General features: G+C 41.4%; 1 protein-coding gene across 1 annotated transcript in view; it reads right to left on the bottom strand.

Annotated features, from left to right (window-relative positions):
- LOC134556700 (protoheme IX farnesyltransferase, mitochondrial) overlaps positions 1 to 18,553 on the bottom strand; it is a 105,891-nt gene that overhangs the window by 26,400 nt on the left and 60,938 nt on the right. Inside the window, exon 5 of the mRNA XM_063408941.1 lies at positions 9,911 to 9,981. Within this exon, the coding sequence (XP_063265011.1) occupies positions 9,911 to 9,981 (71 nt within the window). The remainder of the gene's footprint in view (positions 1 to 9,910; positions 9,982 to 18,553) is intronic.

Here is an 18,553-nt window from a genome sequence, read left to right on the forward strand (position 1 = left end):
GGGATGATGATTTTGATGGGGAACCCAGGGTTATGGAAGGTTTAAGCAAGTAGGATGAGGGTAATGTGCAAGTGTTAACTGTTGAGCATGTAAGGGATGGAAACTGGGGGGAGGGGAAGAAATGTTCTGGGAGGTTTTCATTTCTGTTTCTGGGTGTTTGGGTTTTCTTTTCTATTGTCTGTTGTTACGTAGTTTAATAAAGTTGTCTTTTTATTTTGCGTTTTGGGCCTGCTCTGCTCTGTTCTTGACCACACCTCACAGTAGCTCATTAGGAAAAACATACACTCATGGGTGCACTGGCATTTGGCCAGCACCAACCTGTGACAGTCCCCAGGCATGTTACTGATAGGTCAAACTCAAACAGGGGACCTCAGCCAATCCCTTTGAACCAGGAATGTACCTGTATCACTGGCCAGTGAGCTGGGCGCAGTTAAGACCCTTAGCCAACCATGTGTGTAAGCACAGGAAATTTGAAGCCCCTATAAAGGAGAAGCCCAACAATAAACTTTGGCTGTTGCTGTGTGATCTCAATGTGTTCTGTCACATGCCTGTCTCCATCCTCAGCGACACATCAGCACCAACCTGGACATGATTTTGAATGACAGCTGGACTATGCACAGGGAAACAGAGAAGGATTCAATGAGTGATGTCTAAATCTCCCAAGGAACGTCATACAGTGAAAACTTGGCATAAAGGAAGTTCAGTGATGGATAAACACATATCTCTGGCTAAATCTCACCATGGAGTTGCCTTTTTGAGTTTTGCCTCAAAATTGCCACCAGCTCTGGCTTTGCCATCAAATAGACTTGCTCAGAAGTGTATTTAGTGTAAACACAGACTACAATAAAATACCGCCTGTCTGTGTCAATTCATTTCCCTCCCAACAAAGAAACAGACCAAGCATGTAGCCCAGGCTGCCCTGCCACGGGTGCATATCATTGTATAAAAGCATAATCAACACTGCATTTTACACAAAGTGGGGGACATTTTTTGCCATCACGCCAAAAACCCAAGCTGCAGATGTTCTGCCTCCCCTGCCACATCGAGGTGCTTTAAAACTATCATAAATAAACATGGCAGATTTAAAAGAATCATTTCATCCTTTCAAAAAAGGGACACGTCTCTTTTTTATGCTTGAGTAAATCAAAATTGGCTTGATTGATTTTGCTGAAGGTTTTGCTAAGGTGATGCAAGGATTTCAACTTGGCCAAGGAGGGAGAGATCAAGAGCCCCACCCTCAGCATCAAGCTTTCTTCTACACTTCTCCTGCTCTCATTTTGACCAGTTTAACTCCCTGCAAATGATACCAGGATCTGGTTTTTTCATGCTTTCATGAGTCTGAGGTCTGAGCCCAGGTCTGGGATGAGATAGCTCAGTGCACCATGGGGAGACTTGCAGTTCAGACAAAAATAAAACTTTTTTGCTGCCCTTTGTTATTAAGCAGACACTCCAATTGGGCCTCATCAGTTCACTTGGAAGTAAAGAATTACAAATGCAAAGGACCTATACTTACAAAATGTTTATGCTCTTATTACACTTGATATCCACACCAGAATGTTAATCATAACAACCCTGAGCAACCCTATGGAGTGTCGACATGCTTGTGGTATATGGCTTTGTTAGGCAGGAGTGAAAGGGTGACTAATAATATTCACAGCTTCCCCGCAGTCATGAAAATGTAAATATTTTTTTAAAGTGCTTACAAGACAAACCTACAGTAAATCAGAAAAATGTCCCACATAATATGTAAACTAAATCCTCCTCTCTAATCTAACCTTAGAAAGTGGCAGTTAAGTGATCCATTCATTCTACTTCAAAATCTCAGTCCTTTCCTTGTTTAAGGGCCAGACACCACCTGACTAATTGGATGGATAATTTGGTCTCTCCTGAAACGTTTTTCAGATTTGGAATGATTAAATATAATATGTGCTTCTGCTGAGCCCTCAGCCAACATTTGGAAAGAAATGGGTAAAGCAGTCTCAGGCCAGATCTCAATCCCATTCAGACAGAGAAAACTGATGTTCTAGGGTAATTCTCAACCTGCTCTTCAAAAAACAAAAGGGAGAAGATGGTCCAGTCATCTCAGCACAGGAACACTGCTTCTAAATACATTTCCAGGAGCAATGAAAATTAAGGAATTAAGTTATTCTCTACAGCAAAAGGGAGCACGACAAGAAGCAAAGGTCTGCCATGGCAAGAGGATCAGTTTCTAGACACCAGCCAGTGGAAGAGCAATGGAGCAGTTTAAGCCTGACAAATTTCAAGTTCAGCCAGATCTTTTCTGCCCATCTGCTGCAGATTCCCCTGCACCATTGCAAACATGCTTTTGACACCCACAGCATGGGAGTGAGAACTCTTAGCTGCCAAATCTCATCTCAGAGGTGAAGAGGATGAGGATGGCTGTATTTTGGGATTCCTGTATTATTATCCAGGTAGATTATGTACAGTTACCTGGAGTTATAAGGGTTTTTTAGTGGAAAACAAAATTAAAAACCCTTCATATACCATCAAAGTGCATGAATAGGACATAATTATTGTCACACAGGCAGCAATAGGAGTCATTGTGGTTCCCTTCCAGCATGATTTATAATTTTACATTCTTTGTCATTTTACATCCCTAGCAAAAAAATAACTAAATAAAACATATCAAAGCAGTTCTCCACATATCTCAACCTCAGGAATGCAGCTTTTCTAGTCAGACACCAGAGAGCAAGCATCTGTGTTCGCACAGCTAATTAATGTGCAAGAAAAACCTCTTTTACATCTGACTTGCGAAGCTGATAACATGTAAGTTATAACTTGCACGAGACATGATAAACTCTGTCCTTCACAGAGAGAAATGAGCTTCTAACATGACTCACTGTAACGAGAACTCAGGATATAGCAGCTTCTAATCAGAGGTAGATTCATAATGGACTTGTTGAGCAGTGACATTTCCTACATCACTTGGCACATGGTGAATGATGACACTGTCATGGTTAAACTAGGTAAGGTTCAACATTAATACAGGGAACAAAGTGTTGGGGTTTTGACTGCATTAAGCCAGAATTTACTAACATGAACCTGAAACGTTTGACAGACATAGGAAGAAGAGCCATCAGGAGAACATTGCCCCCAAGAAGGGGAAAGGATCTTGGGTTTTGAGCTTAAATATTGTTTGTTTGTAAAAACTCACTCTAACATCACCTTTGCAGAAAATGGCTCATCACTAGTTAATTAAAGAAGAAAAGAGGCAATGGCTGCAATGTCCAAGAGGCCCATTCATATTAGACACAAAGATGGCAAGATTAGTTCACTATGGCTCGGTTCCCTCCATCTCCCACAGCTCTACTTGCCCCCTGGCGAGAAGCTGACATGAGAGGATAAGACAACTCCATTAGGAGCCCATATCACCTCTCTGCAGTGTTCTCCACAAGCAGATGGAGCAGCTATTTAGCCAAATGCACCATGACTGCAGCTTTATACATGAGCATGTGGGATGTTTCCTAATGTGGGGCAAGGTACAATGTACTCCAATTTATCAACTGTCCTGTATACTATTAAAGATTCAGATAAATAATTTAGGGGTAAAGACCCATAGGCTGAGCTGAAAAGCAGCAAGGCATCAGGGGTCAAGTGTTTCTGCAGGATTTATGTTTACCAAACAGAGCTGCCTGCAAAGGAATGTCTGTGTTGAGCTGTGGCAGAATGAGACTTGAGCAGGAGTGAGCTGGAGAACCAGCAATTGCTTCATTTCAACTGAAACAAATTTAAATACAGAGTTAATAAAACAACCCTCTTTACTGCCCTAAGAAACAAAATATACATGTAGTTAGAGCCATATAATTTCCTCCTAACACACATTTTGATCTGAGGATAATGTGCAGTATCACCATTTTTCTGTGCATTGTAAAAAAGGAATACCTTCTAATACCTTAGAACGATTTAATCAACATCCCATGCAGGCAGTGAATAGATAATTGAAATATGATGTACTGTCATCCATATCCCCTTTGGGAAAGAGACACGGTAAGCATTATATCATTGCATTAAGCCATCCTTTGATGTGGATTTTATTCTCATTAAACTATATTTTAGCCCCAAGGTTTCTCCCACCACACCTCTCTGTGACATGGACATGCCAGAAAAAAAAAAAAATACCCCACTGTTCAAAAGGCAAGAAGTACACTTTTGTAAGCAATTGTACATGTCAAAAATATAAAGCTGCCTTTTATATTTCTTGTTTACCAAACACAGTCAATGACAGCTCCTGGAAAACACAGGGTCAAAAAAAAAATAATGAAAGCAGGAGGGTGGTGGAGGAGAAGGAATGAATTTACTTGTTTTTAAATAATAAAGCCTGAATACAAGCAGGATAAAAAAGGATAAGAAATTCTTGAAAAGGCTGCCTTGATGGTGTCTGCTTTGAATTGTGCCCTGTTTAAACAAGAGGAAAGCCTCCCACTGAAAAAAGAAACATTTTTATCATTCAAAAAGATCTCAGTGCAGTCCCTTTAAAATGAGGTATTTTCTAAACAAAGCATCAGAATGCTCCCCTGCAGGGAATGAGCATCTGATCTCTTAAAAATGATTATTCTTGAAGAACTGTAGATTTATGGAGTTTTTGTTTTATTTGTTTTAACTTAAGTAGAATGAAACCTGTCTGAAATGACCACCCAAGGGAGCAGAGCCACCAGCTAAGCAAGGGCTGAGCTCTAAAGGGGACCCAAAGTTGTATCAAGACCCTTGGGGAGGTTTTAAATCTCTGGCTCAACCAGAGCTAGCAAAACACTTTATATAGGTCTCAGTGTAAGCCCAGGATATGGATTTTCCTTCACTTACATCCATGCAGCTCCACTAACATCAGCAGGAACATTCCTGATTTACATTAGTGTTAAGCAAAGAAACAAGCTAATTATCCTGAGTTATCCACAGTGACTACAGGAGAAATTTTGTTTTGAATTGCTCTTTTTTTTCAGCATGGGCTGGTTTTGTTACACTTGTAACAGTAGGTCTGCTACATGCAGCAGAGTGAAAAAACTCAACTTTACATAGAAATGGTCTAGTCTCAATGTGCTTCTGAATAAATAAAATTTCACATGTTGCAGTTTTCTATTAGTTCATGAACACCCAACTTCCACATCTGCAATTATGACTACTATTCACAAATATAAGCCATTGGTGAGAAACAGTACTAGCATAGGAGCCCTTTTTGATCTGATTCTTCAAGTTTGGCTTATGGTTTACACTGAGCCAAGTCAACACTCAACTCAGAAATATCAATAAGTACAAGTGTTACTACCTCCATTAACGGCAGTAACCATCAACTGTGAACATGAGAAGTGGAAAGCTCACAGACAGAACACAAAGCCTTGGGCATTGCTAAGGGAAAAGGTTAATGGGATTCTTGGAAAAACAACACAAACCTTTATTTCTGTTGAAGCATTCAAGGCATTAGCTGTGTTGTGCCGCCTTTTGCCATTTTAATAGACTTAAACTTCTTAAATGTGTATAGGAAAGTAGCTTGAGTACAAATAATCTCCTTAAGGAGAATATCAATAAATTCCACAGCCTGTTAGTTTTATCATAGAATCCCAGAATAATTTGGATTGGAAGGGACCATAAAGCTCATCTCTTTCCACCCCTTGCCATGGGCAGAGACACTGTCCACTATCCCAGGGTGTTCCAAGCCCCATCCAACCTGGCCTTGGACACTTCCAGAGTTGGGGCAGCCACAGCTTCTCAAGGTAACCTGGGCCTCCCCACCCTCACAGGAAAGAATTTCTTCCTAACATCTAATCTAAATTTACTCTTTTGCAGTTTGAAGCCATTATATTGAAGGGTTTTGAGACAAGACCTGGAGCAACCAGAGCCAAGACTGCTGTGAGCAGGAGATGAGTCTTCCTCTCTCCTGAGGCCCCTTTCAACCTGGACCACCCTCTAAAGCTATCTGTACAATGCTTCTCCCAAATAAGCAAAGGAGAAGCCCCAGACCCACTTCCAGGCAGCCACAGCTGAGGCCAAAGCCAAAAGACTGGGTACAGAAAAGAGCTGGAAGTTGCAAAATAGCCCAGGAGCAGAACTGAACAATGTCGACACAGCCATGAATTGGTTATTTAGAACATACAGTTTAAGGTCTTTTTTTCCTTTAAGATGAAAAACTATTCTTATACAACTATGAAGACTTTTATGAGTAATTAGCAGATCCAGTGGTAGTCTAAGTTCATGTAACTGCCATTTTCTAGAAGGACTGTGCGCAGGTAAAGGGTGAACAAACCTGTCACTTTGCACAACATAACAGAGGAGGACACTTGTCACCCTTGAGGCTGATCTCACTCAGCTACTGCAGCTCATACCAGAGATTTATTAAAATTAATCTGGAGGAAAATTAAACCCATTACCTTAAAAAGCAAGGGAATAAATCACACCCAACAGGAAATTAGGAAAAGCTGCTTCCACTTCAGATGAATCTAAGCTTGTGTGAGCACACAAAATTTTTCCTCATCAATGACACAAAATAAATTCATAGAAGGAAAAGAAGGCAACAGTATCAGCTGTCATTATAGTGCAGAACACAAATATGCTCAATGAGTTTAACACTGCAGCCCAAGTATAAAGAACATCTCAAGATGTTTGTATTTCCAAACAAGACTTGAGGGGTCAGAGGAGGGAGGAAGACGTGGGCAGGCAGGATGATGGATGGCACTCAGTGGCATGCTGTGTTTGGGTCTACTGTTGTTGTTTTTGCAACAAGATGCCTCTGATTACTCTCTGAATAGATATTAAGGATGGTTACATCTCACTGCTCAAAGAGGACATTTTTTTCAGAGCCTCACAGATTAAACAGAACATTGTAAAGCATGCAGTCAATGAACTATCTGGTGTTGTCACAAATCTCCCAAGAGTGTCAGAAGATTCCCTGGGGGCAATCAGGGAGGTGGGCTTGAGGACTGGCAAATAAGGTAAACGTGCTCTTGTCCCTACGTTCAGCAGTCTCAGCTCTGCAGAACCCGTCTGTGTCATTGCCTTTACGGATTGTCCAGACCAAATATATAAAATATAAAGCAGGGGCACACTGAACTGCTAAGTAATTGTCTCAGCCATCAAGGTGATGCAATACAGAGACTTCACAAAGGATGAAGGAAAATTACTTTTCCAAATCCCGTCCTTCCAGAGATCTTTGCAGAACTGGCTCCTGGCTCACATGGAATGATGGATGGGCCAAAGCTGCCCAACTGAGACTTCTTGAATGTCACCAGTAAAAGAACAATGCTATTTCCAGTCAGACCTCCACACCTCAAAGGGCAGCCCTGGCCACAGAGCCTTTCTTTGAAAGCTACTCAGGTTCCTCTTCGATGCCAAAGGAAACTGCAAGTCCTCAGCAACTCACAGAAAAGGGTAACACGTTTGGGAACCACATGAATGTTTATTCAGGGAAACGAACCCCTGAGATGGACTTGTGACGTTTTCTCAAAGTGAAGGCTTCAGGCAGAAAGGAAGGGGAGAAATGTTGTTGGAAGCAAGATCACTTAAAACAGACAGCTGGTCTTAACCCTAAAACTGGGGGCTGAAGCTGCAAATAGAGGCCACAAAGCAGAACACACTGGAGTATTTTCTCTACAAAAGCTTAACATTTCCTAACAAGCCACCTCTGTGAATTATCTTACTTAAAACAGAGACACCAGCTCATCCAGGGACGGCATGCCTCAGTAACTCCAAGAACCTCTCACTGGGGTGACCAGTTTGATTCTGTTCTATGTTCAAAGCATGTAAGAATTCTCTTTGTGATGGCATAACCTCTAGAAAGACTCTCACTGGCCTCAGTGCAGTTTTCAGTGGGCAGGAGTCACATCAAAGCCACCACTCAAAGCCTTTCCAAGGAGGTGCAGAGCCAACATGATGGAGAGTTAGCAGCCTTCTCTCTTCAAAACGGATCTTAAGCTCAGGACAAAAACTACCCATATTGTCCAGTTCTGTAACAACTATAATGAATAAATAAAAAGCAAGGAATAAAAAAAAAATTTACAAACAGTACAAATGAAGATGGATTAGAAAATGATGTCTCGTTTGCCCTGGACAGCACAGATGTTGTAACACAGCAGAATTAAAAAAGCAGCAAATGTTTCATTAAATGAAGCAGCTAAAGAGAATAAAATGTCAAAACTCAAATGTCAGACAAATTTTGGGCAAGAACTCCCCAAACTCTCTGCATTCTTTCCCAGAGCCAAGACACCAGTCTCTTATGTACTATTTACCCATCCCTGTCTTATCTGGTTTTGACTGGTTTTAGCATAACCATTTACAGGTCTTATTTAATCAGCCAGCAAGGAAAGAGTTCAAGGAACACCAGGAAGTATGTGGCAAAATACAGGTTAGATCACTTGCACTGGATTATTCTCCTCTGGCACACTGCAGAAAAACTAACCCCAGTCAAAGACTGCATACTCAATGGTCTGCAGGGAGCAAGAGCACCATTTTTCAAGGGAAGTGACACTTTAAAGAACTTTAAATTAGCTGATGACAGGCAGGTAGGTAGATTGATGAGTGATTGTCCAATGTCCCCAACATTACCATTTTGTGGTGAAAGGAAATATGAAAGTAAGAAAATCCATGAAATATGGTTTTGCCAATCTGTGGTGCACTCAGATGACAGTGAAGTTCATTTAAGGACACTGGAAACATAAAATAAATTGCTTTCTTCTGAATCAGAAGTTGACAGAAAGTTTCCTAGTTACATTTTTGACTCCAGAAGCACTGCAAGCCATGCTAGCAGACTGTGATAAAAATAAAATAATAATAATAAAATCCCCTCATAATTTTTCTTCCTAACAAGGGTTCCTTCTCCCAGGGCCTAAGTACCACATGCAAGGGAGGCAGAAGTGCAGGTTGCCTGGACCACACAATTAACCTGACTTACTGTATATCCAACAGATGCCCTCACTGCAGTGGTCCCTAAAATACATTTTTAAGTAGAATTAACTCGGGGATCTGCAATTAGCAGCACCTTTGAGAACAAATCAGAACAAGTTTACTGAAGCGCTGCAACTATTTACCACAAGAGTGAATTTACCCCCAAGGTTCACTTGACTATTTTGTCTCAATTTTCTTGTGATTTCATCTCTCATGGTTTTTTTCAGTCCTCCAAAGGTGATGGATAAAACACAGAAATAAACAGGACCAACTGTGCACATAAGCCTAAGGGAAAACATAATTTTGTTACAAATACTCTTTGGAACAATCATGGAAATGCAATACTAAAATTGTTTGTTGAATCATTTATGAATTGGGCCTTCAGTTTCAGTTTGCAAATAAGTTAGAGGATTTTTATTGATGTTCTTTTGCACTTTGCTTTTTTAGTTGCTAAACAGCCTTTGAGAAACTGAACTGATACATAATCAAGAAAACAGAGGGAATGGAGGAATTCTACTTTAAGGAAATTCCTATGCTAATGCAGGACTTTTTTTTGGTGAAGGGAGGAATTTACTTATAGATGATGACAAACTTTATGATGACAAATTTTTAAATTGATTTTCTAAGATGCCACAATTTTTAACCAGCTAAACATGTAGAAGCAACACACATTTTTGTGTTTGTTCTTAGATGGGAAATTTTTAAGATTTATTACTACAAAACAAAAGTTCAGTGGAACATAACTGCATGCTGCCACACCATGCATGGAGTCACCACACATGAAGAAACATGCAATATGAAGGGAAATTCTACTGTATTGAGAAATGCAGTATTTTACAGTTGTGAGTGCCCAAACTCCTCACATGAAAGCTACAAACATGAAGAAATAGCAAGGAACACAGAGGTGCATTTCTTTCTTAAGTGTTTTGTCTCAAAGTGCTACTTTTTGTCATCTGAAGAGGGAGAGAAACTTGGAAATAGATAAAAGGTTTATTACTCCTTGGCCAGAGCATTGCCTTACCTGATCTGTCCTCGCACCAGTGGTCTGTTTTTAGTCCTGTTCATATTTGAGTCAAATGGAACCTCAAAGAACTGTAATTAAAAAAAAGAAAGCAAGAATCAGAATGAAGGGATACCTTAAAACATGCCATGCATAGAATGTCCTGTCTGCATCTGCAAGTGCTTTAATTTCTGTTTTTGGAGGTTCAAGGATACAATAAAAATGGTAAATGGTTTATGGAGCTTTGATAGTCTGCATTGATGCTTTTGGCATCCCCGTATAAAGAAAATCACACAGAGGACAAGAATAGTTTGCACAAGACCCCAAAAGTTCTTCATCTGAAGTACAGTTTGATTCCAAGTTCTTTTCTCAACAGGTCTGACACATATTTTACACATAGACAATTACATATGAATACATGGAAATCATGGAATTCTTATGGTTGGAAAATATATTTAGGATCATCCAGTCCAACCAACATCACCGTTCACCATTAAACCATATTTTCAAGTGTCATATCCACAGGTTTCCTGAACACTTCCAGGTATGGTGACTCCACCACCTTCCCTGGGCAGCCCCTTCCAATGCCTGACAAGCCTTTCAATGAAGACATTTTCCCTAATGCCTAACTGAAACTTCCCCCAGCACCAGAGGCCGTTCCCTCTCCTCCTGTCTCTGCTCCCTGGGAACAGAGCCACACTCCCACCTGGTTGTGCCGTCCTGTCAGGGAGCTGTGCAGAGCCAGAAGATCCCCCCTGAGCCTCCTTTTCTCTAGGCTGAGGCCCCCCAGCTTCCTGACCCTGGTTTTATATTAATACAAATTGTCCTTGAATATGTTGCACTTCTGGTCTTTAAAAGACAAATACTAAGGTTTTTTCAAGATCACCTAGCTTGACAGAACCAGAAACCCACCCCAAAATCAATCAACTCTTGTAAAATGCTACTGGAACTGCTCTGAGCCTCCAGTTGGAGCAGGAGGGAGTGAACACACCATATGGTGTTATTTAACGTCACAACCCAATGTGACTTTAAACATGGCCTATAGGAAAATTCAGGCAGCACTATATGCCTACTCAGAATTCCTTCAGGCTTCTGTAGGATCTGTTTTACAAGAATATCACTGGAAAAGCTGAATGAACTTTGCCATCCAGGCAAATCTAAAGCCATTCAATTTTATGTGTGCAAAACAATAACACAAGTAATAAGCAGAAAATTACTTACAGAAGGAGTAAAACATATTTAGAGAGAGGATATTTGTCATTGATGTTATGTCTGAGGTTCTGAGGTAGGATCCAAATCATAGTGAATATTCAGGAAAAGTACCATAACAAATCATAATTCCAAACAGTCAGCGTCACAGTCAGCTCAGTGTAACCAAACTGCAGATGGATTTTAGGTGATCATACGATAAAGAACTACAAATCTATTCCAGAAAGTTGATTTAACATTTTATGCTACAAAACACTTAATTAACAAACATTTTCATTTTGACACTCCATGTTACTGGTCCTGCAACTTACTGAGCACTCCCATGGGAACGCTAGTGTACAGAGACCATGGGAGCAGCAGGAACCTGTCAGACCCCTCCAGATGTACATCAAGGGAAAGATGGTCCATTTCAAGGCACATGGAGTTTCCAGGAACTACCTTTCCCATCTATTACCTTGATATAATGACTATAAAACAAATGGAAATCTCTGCCTTCCAGTTTTATTATAGATATTCCTGAAGCAAACTCAGGCTGCTCAGCCAAGAGTTAAGGGGGAGGGAGGGAGGGAGGTAGGCAGGCAGGCAGGCAGGAAGGCAGGCAGGCAGGAAGGCAGGCAGGCAGGAAGGCAGGCAGGAAGGAAGGCAGGCAGGAAGGCAGGCAGGAAGGCAGGAAGGCAGGCAGGAAGGCAGGCAGGAAGGAAGGAAGGAAGGCAGGCAGGAAGGAAGGAAGGAAGGCAGGAAGGCAGGCAGGCAGGAAGGCAGGCAGGAAGGAAGGCAGGCAGGCAGGAAGGAAGGCAGGAAGGAAGGCAGGCAGGCAGGAAGGCAGGCAGGAAGGCAGGCAGGAAGGAAGGCAGGCAGGCAGGAAGGAAGGCAGGAAGGAAGGCAGGCAGGCAGGAAGGCAGGCAGGAAGGCAGGCAGGCAGGCAGGCAGGAAGGAAGGCAGGAAGGAAGGCAGGCAGGCAGGAAGGCAGGCAGGAAGGCAGGCAGGAAGGCAGGCAGGAAGGCAGGAAGACAGGAAGTTCATACTTCTGCTGTGCCTGAACTCTGTGGCACATCACTAGGCAGCTTGTACAGTGAGTTTTAGGCAGCTGACAGGGAATTTCTCATCTACTGTTTGCTGTGGCTGATATGCAGTGGTCAGGGTCATTCCCAATGACCACCAGAGTTGTTGAAGACACTGGTTTGGAAGAAAAGCACTGAGGGGTCCTTGCCCTCCACCTCATGCCAGAGAGACAGCTTGGATCTTTTCAACTACAACACTCACCTGTAAGTGTTGGATGTTTCACAAAGAACCTCTATAGGATACAGACACAAGTTTCTTGGGAGAAAGGAAAACACCCCATTTGGATCTGAAACCAGTAATTGCTTCTGACAGCTCAGTGTTTTGCTAATAGTTTGTTTCACTGTTACATTTCAGAGGCAATTATGGTAAACGAAGAAAAAAATTACATTTGACATCAGATTGGTAGAGCAATACAAGGAAAAAAACTCTATAGGGCTCAAGTCTGTTCTCCAGAAAATATCTGGGCTACAATTACTTTATTTTGTAAGTCCCAGGTTTTATTTCTAATTGCAAAGGTCTGACTGCTTTGAGTTACTTCCAGTTTTAACTTGTGCATGTGAAGAGATTTTTGCTTGTTTGACAGTATTTAAGCTTATGCATAAAGATGTGCAGTGGATAAAAACAAAATAATATGCAAGTTTTAAACACAATGTGTCTCAGACACAAAAAAGCTAAAATGAAGAACAGTTGAATAGTCAACACCTGAATTAAAATATTTAAAGAATTTAAACTTATGCAAATGAATTAGCAATATAAGCTGATGAAGCCATGCTTAGAGTATCAAATATTTCCATATATTTAATATAGTAATCAACCTCTGAACAGAATATAAATTCTGAACAAGAATCTCCTCTGCTGACTTAAGTAGTCAAAAAAGTCTGTGTCTATTGTATATGGCTGCTCCTGAAATTAAGACTACTGCATGACTTAAGACTGAATTTTTTCGCTTTTCTAAATCTGACAGTTGGAATAATCTGTTACTGTCAAGTATATGTATACAGCATGGCACTGTACTTCTAACTGAACTAAACTTAAAAAAATCCTTTTATTTGCAATGCCCTAGATTCCTTCACTGAGTTAGCTGCTATTCCATGTCAGTAAGATGTCATTTATCAAACTTTCCCCATTTTGCTCCCAGATGTTCAGCAAAATTCTCTCTCCATTTGAAATTATTTTCCCCAATATCCTAGAAAAAATGAAAAAAGCTATGCGTCTCAAATATCATTCCATAGGAATGAAAGAGTGAAGTCAAACACTATCTCATGCCAGGCCAACAGAGTCCTGCCTATTTCAGCAAACCGTAAATTCAGTAAGATGAAGCCTAGATAAATAAATATTTTAGAAGCACCCAGGAGGCTTTTTCCTCAGGAAGTCTGAATGCATCAGTTCAGCTGGACATGGCAGAATATTATCTGCCCTCAGTATCTGGGAACCTGGCCACCAGAAGGGCAGACTGAGGGTTAAATCTACAGCATCTAAAAAGCCCAGAGTGACAAAACTTGGCAACAGCTCTCAAAAACCTAACCTAAATTTTAGTCCGTATGCATAAGCATTTAAAACATGATGATGGGGAAAAAAAAAATCAGCCAGCCAGTACTCTGTGGTTTATTTCTCTGGCAGGCTCATCATGCTTTTTGTGCAGATCTCATCTCATTAATAAACAGTAATTATATCTTAAACATCTCACAATTCCTAGCATAGCTGTCACATTACTGCTCAGACCTGTTTATACCCATGGGCTTTCTGTCCTTCAGCCTCTTCACATTGGTTTCCATTTTGTATATAACTGAAATGTTAAAGAACATTTAATTTCAAGCTACCTCTTGGAACCAGCAGTGCCTGCAGAGGATGGCTGAGCACTCAGACCTTACAGGAGGCTCACAGACTAATAATTTTATTAAGAGTACACCAAGGTTTCTGTAACAACACCTTGCAGATGCAGACTACACTATGCCAGCACTTTCAGGACTACTCATAGGGAAAGAGGACAGGTGTGCAGTGCCTCTACAGGCGACTTTCATCAGTTCATAAAACCACAGAATCTCCGGAGTGGGAAGGGATCCACAATGATTATCAAGTCAAATTGCTGCCTCTTCACAGACATCCCAAGAATCCCTCTGTGCCTGAGAGCGTTGCCCTAACACACCTTGAGCTACAGCAATCTCAGGCTGCGACCATTCCCTGGGGAGCCTGTTCAGTGCCCCAGCACCCTCTGGGTGTTGAACACCAAGACCACCTATTAAGTTTCCCAAGACGGTGCCTGACAATTTTCAGTTAATTAGGTCAGTGGAGCCCTGAGCACATGCTGCATTTGCCATCCATGGTTCAGCAGGAGAGATCACACCTACTGAATTACAACAGTCCAACACCTTTACTGCTGTTCACATGAAAACACCAACAGAGTGCACTAAGAGGAACAATATGCCATAGAGTTTATGAAACATATCTGCCACACTTCAGTTAATAAACGTCTTTCATAGACCATTTTGGATATCGAGTGCATGAAAGCTGGCCCAGCTCTAATCGGTGGCAATCAGAAACAGCAGCAGCTGAAATAGGCAACCAGTATGCCATGTACAGACATAATATTTTACTCTAATGCTAAACACATATTTACAGCAGAACTGATAAACCCAGGAGACTAAGGAAGGAATGGAACCCTGTCATTAGAAGACAGTTAAATTCAAGGTAACTCTGAGGTCCTCCCATTGCAAAACCATCCCTGAATCCAAGCAGGCTTCCATATGTTCTTTGCCATTAGAATTGCCCTCTGCATCTACCTATTTCTCTTCAAAGCCTCCCAGAAGGGCAGTTCAGGTAAATTTTCAGCACTAATTAGTGAAGCAGTCACCTCCTCTTCCTGGGCTCCAAAATTCCTCCTGCTTTGTACCACATGAGGAGGTGGAGATGAGCTATAAGTGATGTCCAAAGCTCCTCCTCAGCCAAAATCTCTTGCTATGAACCCATGCCAATATTAATACGATACAAATAAAATCCATTACAGCTGAATGCCCAACCAGAGCACTTCAATGATAATCTACAGCCAGAGGTGAGGCTGGGCTGTATAGGGCAAGTCTTGCAAATGTTGATCTTGTTGAATTAGGTGTTTCTGGGGTCCTCCCAATTCCCCTGAGCTACAGAAAGCTCTCATTCTCTTCGGTTTTCTTTGGTATTGCCCAAAGGTATTGCCCAGTTAACCAGAAACACCACCGAAACACACGCTGGAAACCAAAAAGGTGCATGAATCAAGGAGGAGCAGGTAGACCAAAACTGTGTGGAAAGCACAGCGGCATAATATACTGTGGCAACAATCTGCAGTTTCCTGGGAAAGTGACATCCAGAAAGCCATTCCTCACAGCTGGCCATGCAGCCTCCAAATTCATCAGGCTTCAGCACTAGCCTCTCACATGAAGTCCCACACAGCCAAAGGAAAGTTGCTTTAAGCAACACTGGAAACCCACCAGACCACAAAGCATCAAGTACTTTCCTCTGAACTGTTCTTCCTCTCTGTATTATCTAATTATTTCAATTCCTCATGTTTTCAGTAATATATCTTATGTTGTCATAAAGTAATATCTAATCACATAAATTGAGAAGAAAAACATAACATAGAATTCATTGTAAATAAGACTGAAGTCAAGATTATTGTAGGTTTCCTTCTGGTTTCCTTTCAATCACTTTTATATGAAAACAACAAAGAATAATTAAAACATATTACAAAAGTGTTTTTATTCAATTGTACACAGATGTGATTAAAAAAAAGTGGAGGGAAGGAATTTCAAAAGCACTTGTGCTGATCTCACATGATTCTCACTGAAGTCAATGGCAGTCTGACTTCAATGAGAGCAGAGACAGACCAACACTGAGTGATTCTGAAAATCCCACCCTAATTGTACAAACAAGGGAAAGCTTTGGAGACTGCTGGCTTGGAGATTGTATATTTGAGAATCATAAAGGGCACACAGCACCTGTTTGTCTTCAAGATATGAAAATAAAGCAAGGCAAATATTTTAAGGATTAGAAATAGCTTTTTTTTTTTAAGGCAGTATCTGAAAACCCTCTGGCTGTGAAGTTCCCAGTCTTACTAGAGATCTGCTCTGTTATTTTCCCTCTCAGAGAAGATTCTAATTAAATGATGCAAGCCTGAACAGTGTCATTTACAGACAGAGGAGGGCAGTTAAACCCCAGACTGTCATGTCCCACAAAACTGGAAAGGTCTGCCACATAAAGGATATGACACAGTTTATTTTTCTTTCCCACAAGACACATTCCTATTATTAGCCAGTGTTTAAAAGCCCATTCCTCTGTACAGGGAATAACAGAGGAGGAAATTGCTAAGAAAATATTGATTCTTGTGGCTTTAGAGATTTTCAGCATGGAGAAGGCAGACTCACTGGTTTGCACCCATCTGACCCATTAGACTCACAACCTGTCATGCCAGCTCTGCTTTTAAGTGCCCAAGAGGTGATGCTGCTGTTCTCCTGATTACTCACAAATATGGCTTTCCAAGAATTCTCAGAGATACTGCCCATTTTTAAGGCTTTAAATGGCATTTAGTATTTCAGTATCCTTAACTGGCAGCAGTGGCTGGAGCTGCCAGCATGCCTGGCACAGTGCTCCCTGTTTCTTTTCAGCTCATCCAAATCCTTTCAGTAGCTCTGACCAACAAAATAAGTGGTCACTGAGCTCTTGCAGCTTGGGCCTCTTCCTCAGCATTTTGGCCAAACAACATCCTTCATAGATACCACAGGTGCCATTACAAGGAGCTTGAAAAGCTCACAGCTGTGATAACGTGGAGTGTCACAGCACCATGTTCCTAACGCTGCTGCGGCTGCATCTCTGGGGCTTGTCACAGCGATGAGGGGTCAGGATTAGAGGAGAGGATGAGGGACACACCTTGAAATACACTGCTGGTAACTAGGGAAGCCCAGCTGGATAAACCACTGGCTCTGCAGATGTGGATGTGCTGGTAGCACTCACTTGAGGAAGAGAAGTGAGGGTGGAAGGAAAGACCCCGGGCCTACTGTGTCCAAGCCTGCCCCAAGAAGCAAGGAATTAACAATAATTAAGGAGTATATATCATCTTCAGTGTATGAATAACTTCACAAGTAAAATAACGTGGCATTTGTACCAAAATTCTTTATCTACTTTTCTCCACATAAAACATTTTTTCTTATCTTCCTCTTTGAATAAAGTTTTCTTGTACCAATGCATGAAAAACTAGCTCATTTGACCTCATGTTTTCAATGCACCTGCTGCCCAAAGCTTGAAATGGGAGAAAAGACATTAATCTCCTGGATTAGTAAATGAGAAACCTGTCAGGTGACCACCGATGAGCCTGGCTCTTCTCATTAAAATCATATTTTGCTAAGAAGATAGCATAAGAAAATTGAAATAATAACAAAAATAAAAGGAGCCCCTTATAAGTTGTTCCATCTTGAAAACTGGCTGACTTTGGGAGCCACCTAACTAGTGTATTTCCAAGGCCTCATGGAGGTCAGTCATGGCTTCAGGGGAAATGAAAGCTGGATACCACAGACAGGCTTCACCTCATGTGATCCACATTGGCGAAAGAACCTCCATGGGAAGGAATACTGCTTTCTGGCCAGCTGCCAAGACTAATAATATTATACGTTTACCACCACCAAGTCCTTTCTATTTAGCACACAATTAATGCATCCACAAACAAAGCTCCTTACTCCAAGCCTTTCCTGAGCCCCTTTTCCAGGAGGACACTTGCCCATCAATGCTTTTGGGCTCCTTGATCAAAGGAGGCAATTTCCAAGTGCAGGACATGCTACACTGAATATATTCCCATCATTTTGGATTTTGTTGCTGTCGGGCTGTTCCTTTTCAACTTAAAATGAAAACTGCTACAAAATGTGTTTCAGTTAGATAACTCATGCCCTTGCCTTGTGCTCACCCAAATAACTGCATGCACAGTGACCTGATCTGGCCAAAAATCAGCTGATTTCCCTCTGGATCTTTCTAATTTATGATCTGTGTCACTGTGTCAGGTCACCCTGGACACAAAAAGAGAAGAGGGAAAGGCTAAAGCTGTTATGCAGCTCCCACTGCTGTGCTGATGCATCATGTACCCCAGGAGAGAAGCAGCACCACAATGGTGTGTTTCCCACTGGGCTCTAAAGTGTTCTTTCTTTCCATGGTGATGGAGACAAGGCAACAAAGCAACAGTCATCTGTGTTGTGCTGCCCTCAATTAAGAAAGAAAACTTCACCTCCCCACACACCCTTGTACAACTGAGCTCTGATCACCCCACATCTGTTCCCTACCTCTGCAAGTTTTTAACAATGAATTAGCATAATTAAATAGACGTCAGAAGCATCTGACATCTATAACATGGTTTCTTGAGGAACTATTTTATTACTATGT

The sequence above is a fragment of the Prinia subflava genome, chromosome 12 (genome assembly GCF_021018805.1).
Source record: "Prinia subflava isolate CZ2003 ecotype Zambia chromosome 12, Cam_Psub_1.2, whole genome shotgun sequence".
NCBI classification, from domain to species: Eukaryota; Metazoa; Chordata; class Aves; order Passeriformes; family Cisticolidae; genus Prinia; species Prinia subflava.